General features: G+C 41.6%; 1 protein-coding gene across 1 annotated transcript; it reads right to left on the bottom strand.

Annotated features, from left to right (window-relative positions):
* Nucleotides 1–2,659: 2,659 nt before the first annotated feature.
* LOC124788851 (major centromere autoantigen B-like) lies at nucleotides 2,660–3,151 on the bottom strand. Its single transcript, XM_047256136.1, has one exon. It carries the CDS (start codon nucleotides 3,149–3,151, stop codon nucleotides 2,660–2,662), a length of 492 nt encoding a protein of 163 aa, XP_047112092.1.
* Nucleotides 3,152–8,089: the final 4,938 nt, after the last annotated feature.

Raw genomic sequence — 8,089 nt, 5'->3', positions numbered from 1 at the left:
CGCAGCTTTAGCCACTTTAAGTTTGTGGGGAGCTGGAAGATGGGGGCAGTGATGGACAGGGGGCAAGGTGCAGTGCCCAACGATAGCCAGACTGACCCCCACCACTACCACCCCAAGTGCTGCGCAGAATGTTGGGGCAGCTTGGTCGGGAGCACGAAAAATTGGTTATGGTGCAGGGGTACTGGGCATTGACTGCCATATCCATTTTTTATCCAGTGACACTGTCTGTGTCTCAGAGGTCATGCAGTTGTGCAGTTAGTCATGGCGTGGCTGATGTGTGTGATGTCACTTGAACCAGGAGGCAGCAGTACCTGACCTTGCCGAGGCGAGTTCGTGAAAAATGCGTTCTTGTAGTTGATTTTGGTGCTGGGTGCAGATGATGCAAATGGAAAGCGTGATGCTGGACCACAAATAAATCAGTTGTGATATCTGGCATGGCTGGGATGTGAGTGACATCATAGTCTGTCTCGTAGAACTCACATTTAGTTGCAACGATTAGAACAGGGTTTGGAAATTCTGAATGCACAGGTACTGAAAGGTGACATAAATCTTGATACTGCAGTCCAGTGGCAGGTGGATGATGAAATGGAATGATGGAATGGTATTACAAACTGTTCTATCGGGCACATATCTATCTAGTACATGAACAACTATTCTACATGCTCCTTCCCTGTGCTGAAAGTTTCAAGTTCATCATTGTGATATGACACTACTTATTTTTTATCTAGTTTACTGACATAAATCTTTCTGCTTGGTTTAGTTGGCCTTTGTTCTTTGGTGGTAATCATTGTTACAACAACCAGATAATGATCACTGATACCAGTTTCTATGTGAACATTCCCAAAGAGGTAAGGTCTAATTGTTGCCATTAGATCCAACGTATTTCCTTCTGAGGTATCCGTTCTAGGTAGTAATCTCATTGAAACTACTCAGTTATTTGTTTTGTAAGGTGTTCTGCAGATGATGCATAGAAAGCAGCTTTGGTGGGCTATAATTACAATGCATATCATACTCAATTTTATCTTCCTTTGGTTTTTTCTAAGTCCATGTTCGTGTATTACACTTCATTCAATTCAGTAGACCCTGTAATTATTCCTTGATGTCTCTGAGGAATAAATTTTCTCAGCAAATCACATAATTGATGTCTTTTCATCCAGAATTTTAATCACACCCCCAAAACCTTTATTCTATTTCTGTAATTGCCTCATTGATGTACAAGTTGAACAGTAGGGCAGAGCCTGCTCCATGCCCTTTCGAATCTGAGCACTTATCTCTGTCATCCATTCTAATTGTCTGCTCTTATTACTTAACATCCATATTTTCCTATAACTTATATCTATTTCTCTGAGAATTTCAACAGGCGTGCATGTTTTCATACTTTTTCCCTAGGTCGACAAATCCATTAAATGTGTGTCCATTTTTCTTAAGTCTTGGATCTAATATGATGTGTGTTTACTTATCCAAACTGATTGCCATCTAACATCTCCTCCATGCCTGCCATGCATAGTTTGACTGCCACCAATACTGTTGGAAGTAGTGGCTGCAATCATAGGCTCGATAACAACACAGTGAAATGTTCTATTATGTTGTTTCTTGCGACTGACATGTTGCTCATGTACATAAGTAATCCTGGTTGTTTATTATGCTGCTATGGTCAGCTAAACAAATTGAACAAAAACAGATGGTAGTTGCCAAATGCAAAGCACAAAAAGATAAGAAGTGCAATGCCCATGCTATGATACAGAGACTGTAGTAGCACTCTGAGTGGCCTGGCAGTGAATATCAAATCCAAGAAAATATGGTGCAATAGTATGTATCCGTGCTTTGTGAAATACTATTACTGAATGATTTTTTCATCAAGAAAGCCTAAGCTTTCACATAACACAGGTCATCAAAAATTTTCTGCTGTTTTTGTGAGTGTGTGGTTAGACAGGATCCTAAGAACACTGCTTAAAACTGCAGCAGCTGAATATTTCTGACAACCACAATTTTAATTTTCACTGCTGTGTACTAAACACTTGGTGGGTTACCTGTCTGAATACATCTCCCATCAAGCACTATATTACTCTTTGCCATCATTACTGCGTGATTTGTAATCTATGAAAGAACTAAAATACAGTGAAACATCTATATAACGTTTTTCAATGGACCACAGATTCTGAACACTGTATAGAGGAAAACACTATAGAGAGGAAGGCTTCCAAATAATAATTATAGGGCATTACTGAGGATCAGGATACCACTAATCAGCTTTGACAAATGGTGCCATAGATGACATTTTAAATTTTCACAACACTGTAATATGATATTCATTGCAAATGATCAATGTATCAAATAATTAGTTTTTTGTAATTAAAACATGGGGGCCAGTAGGTAGATGGGTGAAAGTAAATGGATCAGTTTGTACTGTAGCAGATTCTTAAGATATGACATCATTGTCCAAAGCTGACAGGTGGTATCCCACTCTTCAGTTGACCCAATTATAGAATACGAGCCAAATTTTGTTTATGATATACTGAACATATTACATACAAACACAGTAAATGGTACAGACGATAAAAGAATTAGTTACAAAAAATTACTTTAATAATTGAATTATGAAATGGAACTTATATTTGTACAAAACTCTAGGAACCTACGCAATATGAAAATCGCATACCTATGAGTTTTTAAAACATTCAAGCAAGCGTGTTTGTTTTCTATTTCTCCAGGACTCTATGGCAATCATTTCTTGCTCCAAATGAGCAAGTAGAACTACTGTTCTGTCCTCAAGTCTATGGGTCATAACATATCTCCTGAATGTTTCAAAGGCTTCAGCTGCCGTTGTATATGAGGGCACAGGGTCATCTTCCTTGTCACTGTCACTGTCACTGTCACTGTCACTTTCGCTACCACTATTATTCTCCAAGCTTCTCACTGCAGTCAGCTCCTCAATACTTTGTACTCCTGTGGCTGCCACGTTGTCATCCACAGCCACAAAGTCCTCAAAAGTGACAAAATCACTGCCTAGTAATTCCTGAAACTCTTGCAAATCACTTGCAACATTTTCCACAGGAGCTGACATCTCATTCTCACAGAATCCTGCTTTTGTGAAACAGTTTTTAATAGTTTCAGCACTGACTTCTGTCCACGAGTACATAATTAAATTCATTGCACGTAAAATATTCAGCTTCAGTTGTGAGATCTGCTGGCTTCCCAGTTTTCTTTGGTCCATGAAATTCAAGGCCTTTTTTACAAGGGCTGTCCTATATTTAACCTTAAGAGCGTGTATTAGTCGCAAGCCCAAAGGTTGCTGATGGCTGGTGCAGTTGGGTGGCAGGAAATTACTTTCATATTTCTCAGAAAGGATTCATCTGGTGTTTGTGCTGCACGCCTATCCACAAACAGCAGCACTCCCCATTTTGGTGTCAAATTCTCTGAGAAAATGGAAAAATATATTACTCGTCATCCATGCCTTGGCATTGTTTGAATATCTGCACGAAAACATGGAAATGTTTTTGAAGCACCTCGGAGTTTTTGGCTTCCCAAAACCAAAGGTTTCAGTTTTTCACTGCCATCGGTGTTTGTGCACAACAAAATGCCAATACGTTCCTTGCTCTTCTACATCTACATCTACATCCATACTCCGCAAGCCACCTGACGGTGTGTGGTGGAGGGTACCTTGAGTACTTCTATCGGTTCTCCCTCATACTCCAGTCTCGTATTGTTCGTGCAAAAAAGGATTGTCGGTACGCCTCTGTGTGGGCTCTAATCTCTCTGATTTTATCCTCATGGTCTCTTCGTGAGATATACCTAGGAGGGAGCAATATACTGCTCGACTCCTCAGTGAAGGTATGTTCTGGAAACTTCAACAAAAGCCCGTACCGAGCTACTGAGCGTCTCTCCTGCAGAGTCTTCCACTGTAGTTTATCTATAATCTCTGTAACACTTTCGTGATTACTAAATGGTCCTGTAACGAAGCTCGCAGCTCTCTGTTGGATCTTCTCTCTCTTCTGTCAACCCTAACTGGTACGGATCCTACACTGCTGAGCAGTATTCAAGCAGTGGGCGAACAAGCGTACTGTAACCTACTTCCTTTGTTTTCGGATTGAATTTGCTTAGGATTCTTCCAATGAATCTCAGTCTGGCATCTGCTTTACCGACGATCAACTTTATATGATCATTCCATTTTAAATCACTCCTAATGCGTACTCCCAGATAATTTATGGAATTAACTACTTCCAGTTGCTGGCCTGCTATATTGTAGCTAAATGATATGGGATCTTTCTTTCTATGTATTCGCAGCACATTACACTTATCTACAATGAGATTCAATTTCCATTCCCTGCCCATGCGTCAATTCACTGCAGATCCTCCTGCATTTCAGTACAATTTTCCATTGTTAAAACCTCTCGATATACCACAGCATCATCCGCAAAAAGCCTCAGTGAACTTCCGATGTCATCCACAAGGTCATTTATGTATACTGTGAATAGCAACGGTCCTATGACACTCCCCTGCGGCACACCTGAAATCACTCTTACTTCGGATGACTTCTCTCCATTGAGAATGGCATGCTGCGTTCTGTTATCTAGGAACTCTTCAATCCAATCACACAATTGGTCTGATAGTCCATATGCTCTTACTTTGTTCATTAAACAACTGTGGAGAACTGTATCGAACGCCTTGCGGAAGTCAAGAAACACGGCATCTACCTGGGAACCCATGTCTATGGCCCTCTGAGTCTCGTGGACGAATAGCGCGAGCTGGGTTTCACACGACCGTCTTTTTCGAAACCCATGCTGATTCCTACAGAGTAGATTTCTAGTCTCCAGAAAAGTCATTATACTCGAACATAATACGTGTTCCAAAATTCTACAACTGATCGACGTTAGAGATATAGATCTATAATTCTGCACATCTGTTCGACGTCCCTTCTTGAAAATGGGGATGACCTGTGCCCTTTTCCAATCCTTTGGAACGCTACACTCTTCTAGAGACCTACTGTACACCGCTGCAAGAAGGGGGGCAAGTTCCTTCGCGTGCTCTGTGTGAAATCGAACTGGTATCCCATCAGGTCCAGTGGCCTTACCTCTTTTGAGCGATTTTAATTGTTTCTCTATCCCTCTGTTGTCTATTTCGATATCTACCATTTTGTTATCTTTGCGACAATCTAGAGAAGGAAAGACAGTGCAGTCTTCCTCTGTGAAACAGCTTTGGAAAAAGACATTTAGTATTTCGGCCTTTAGTCTGTCATCTTGGTCACAGAGTGTCTGGACATTTTGTTTTGATCCACCTACCGCTTTGACATAAGACCAAAATTTCTTAGGATTTCTGCCAAGTCAGTACATAGAACTTTACTTTCGAATTCATTGAACGTCTCTCGCATGGCCCTCCTCACATTACATTTCGCTTCGCGTAATTTTTGTTTGTCCGCAAGGCGTTGGCTATGTTTATGTTTGCTGTGAAGTTCTTGTTGCCTCCGCAGCAGTTTTCTAACACGGTTGTTATACCATGGTGGCTCTTTTCCATCTCTTATGATCTTGCTTGGCACATACTCATCTAACGCATATTGTACGATGGTTTTGAACTTTCTCCACTAATCCTCAACACTATCTGTACTTAAAACAAAACTTTTGTGTTGAGCCATCAGGTACTCTGAAATCTGCTTATTGTCACTTTTGCTAAACAGAAAAATCTTCCTACCTTTTTTAATATTTCTATTTACGGCTGAAATCACCGATGCAATAACCGCTTTATGATCGCTGATTCCCTGTTCTGCGTTTGGGTCTGTTTGTCACCAGAAGGTCTATTATGTTATCGCCACGAGTCGGTTCTCTGTTTAACTGCTCAAGGTAGTTTTCAGATAAAGCACTTAAAAAAATTTCACTGGATTCTTTGTCCCTGCCACCCGTTATGAACGTTTGAGTCTCCCAGTCTATATCCGGCACATTAAAATCTCCACCCAGAACTATAACATGGTGGGGAAATCTACTCGAAATATTTTCCAAATTATCCTTCAGGTGCTCAGCCACAACAGCTGCTGAGCCAGGGGGCCTATAGAGACATCCAATTACCATGTCTGAGCCTGCTTTAACCGTGACCTTCACCCAAATTATTTCACATTTCGGATCTCCGTCGATTTCCTTCGATACTATTGCACTTCTTATCGCTATAAACACGCCTCCCCCTTCACTGTCCAGCCTGTCTCTGCTGTATACATTCCAATCTGAGTTTAGAATTTCATTACTGTTTACATCTGGTTTCAGCCAACTTTCTGTCCCTAGTACTATGTGGGCATTGTGACCGTTTATTAATGAGAGCAGCTCTGGGACCTTTCTATAGATGCTCCTGCAGTTTACTATTAGCACATTAATATTGTTATTACCTGTTGCATTTTGCCTACTCCTACCAAACCCACATGTGCACTCCACACATACTCCGCTACCCTTGTAGCCGCTTCCTGCGTGTAGTACACGCCTGACCTATTCAGGGGGACCCCACATTTCTCCAACCGATAGCGAAGGTTGAGAAATTTGCACCCCAGATCTCCGCAGAATCATCTGAGCCTCTGGTTTAAGCCTTCTACTCGGCTCCAAGCCAGAGGACCGCATCGGTTCTGGGAACGATACTACAAATAGTTCGCTCAGTTTCCACCCTGCTAGCGAGGCTTTCCGCCTTCACCAACTCCACCAACCACCTGTACGAACTGAGGATGACCTCTGAACCCCGATGGCAGGAGTCATTAGTGCCGACATGAGCAACTATTTGCAGTCGGGTGCACCCAATGCTCTCTATCGCCGCTGGCAGGGCCTCCTCCACATCTCGGATGAGACCCTCCGGCAAGCAGACAGAGTGAACACTGGCCTTCTTCCCCGACCTTTCTGCTATTTCCCTAAGGGGCTTCATCACCCGCCTAATGTTGGAGCTCCCAATAACTAATAAACCCCCCCCCCCCCCCCGTGTGCCTCTTGTACCTTGCTGAAGGAACGGCCACATGTCCACTCACAGGCAGAGCGGGCGATGCCACACGGCCAGCCTCTTCTTACCGCCATGGCAACTTTCCCCACGAAAAGTAAATGTCTTATCCTGCATTAAATTGAAAAACATGCCAGGTTCGTCAATGTTATAAATGTCCCACAGTTTGTAGCCATGTATCAGATTAGGGAGAGTCTGCATCCACTGAACTACAGTTTGTTCATCCACACTTTTACTTTCTCCACATTCCGCTTTGTATACAACACCATGACAGTGTCAAAATTTATCAATCCATCCATTGGACACCTTAAAATTTTCCATTCCTAACTGCAGTGATATTTGAAGCGTCTTGTCCTTCGAAATAGTTCCGTTTATAGGAATGTTTGCAGCACGTGCTTGCTGAAACCAAGTTAATAAAACTTCCTCCATTTTGTCATAAGTCGATTGTTTCAAACACATACGTTTCGAATTTCCACAATTCTCAAACCCTTCCATTATCAACAATCTGTTCTTCATAATAGTGTTGAGGGGGCCAGTTCAAATTGCTTCGCTAGCTCCATGCAACTCACACCATGAGATGCCTCCACTTTTTTAATAACAGAAACTTTCTCTTCCAGAGAAATTTTCTTCCGCTTTTCATTAATATCCACTGATGACAGCTTTTTTTTTTTTTTTTAATAAATTTATATCGAAGACACACACTCACTATACACACGAACGGTTTGCTGCTCAGCTCACACAACACGCTATGAATACAAAGAATTGACTGAAATGGCGCCAAAAAGATCACAAGCAGAATGTGCGTCACATGTCACGTGACTGGGTTCTGCCGCTGACATATGAAACACGCTGAGTGCGGCTTTTCCAAGCCGGTGCAAAATGTGAATCCACAGAATGGAAAAGATGCATCTACATCCAGTCACTTAAATGTTATAAAGAGGTAAATAATTGACCATGGTTCCAAAAATATGATCGTTACATGGAGGAAATTGTAATATAGAGGAAACGCAGTAAAGAGGAAAATTTAACATTGTTTGTATGGGCTTTTATTCAGGACTGAAAAAAACGGATGTAACAGAGGAAAACATTATATAGAGGAATGTTATAAAGAGGTTTCACTGTAAATATGAAA

Source organism: Schistocerca piceifrons, chromosome 3 (genome assembly GCF_021461385.2).
Source record: "Schistocerca piceifrons isolate TAMUIC-IGC-003096 chromosome 3, iqSchPice1.1, whole genome shotgun sequence".
NCBI classification, from domain to species: Eukaryota; Metazoa; Arthropoda; class Insecta; order Orthoptera; family Acrididae; genus Schistocerca; species Schistocerca piceifrons.
Note: the sequence above shows the minus strand (reverse complement) of the source record. Positions and strands in the feature narration are given on the sequence as shown.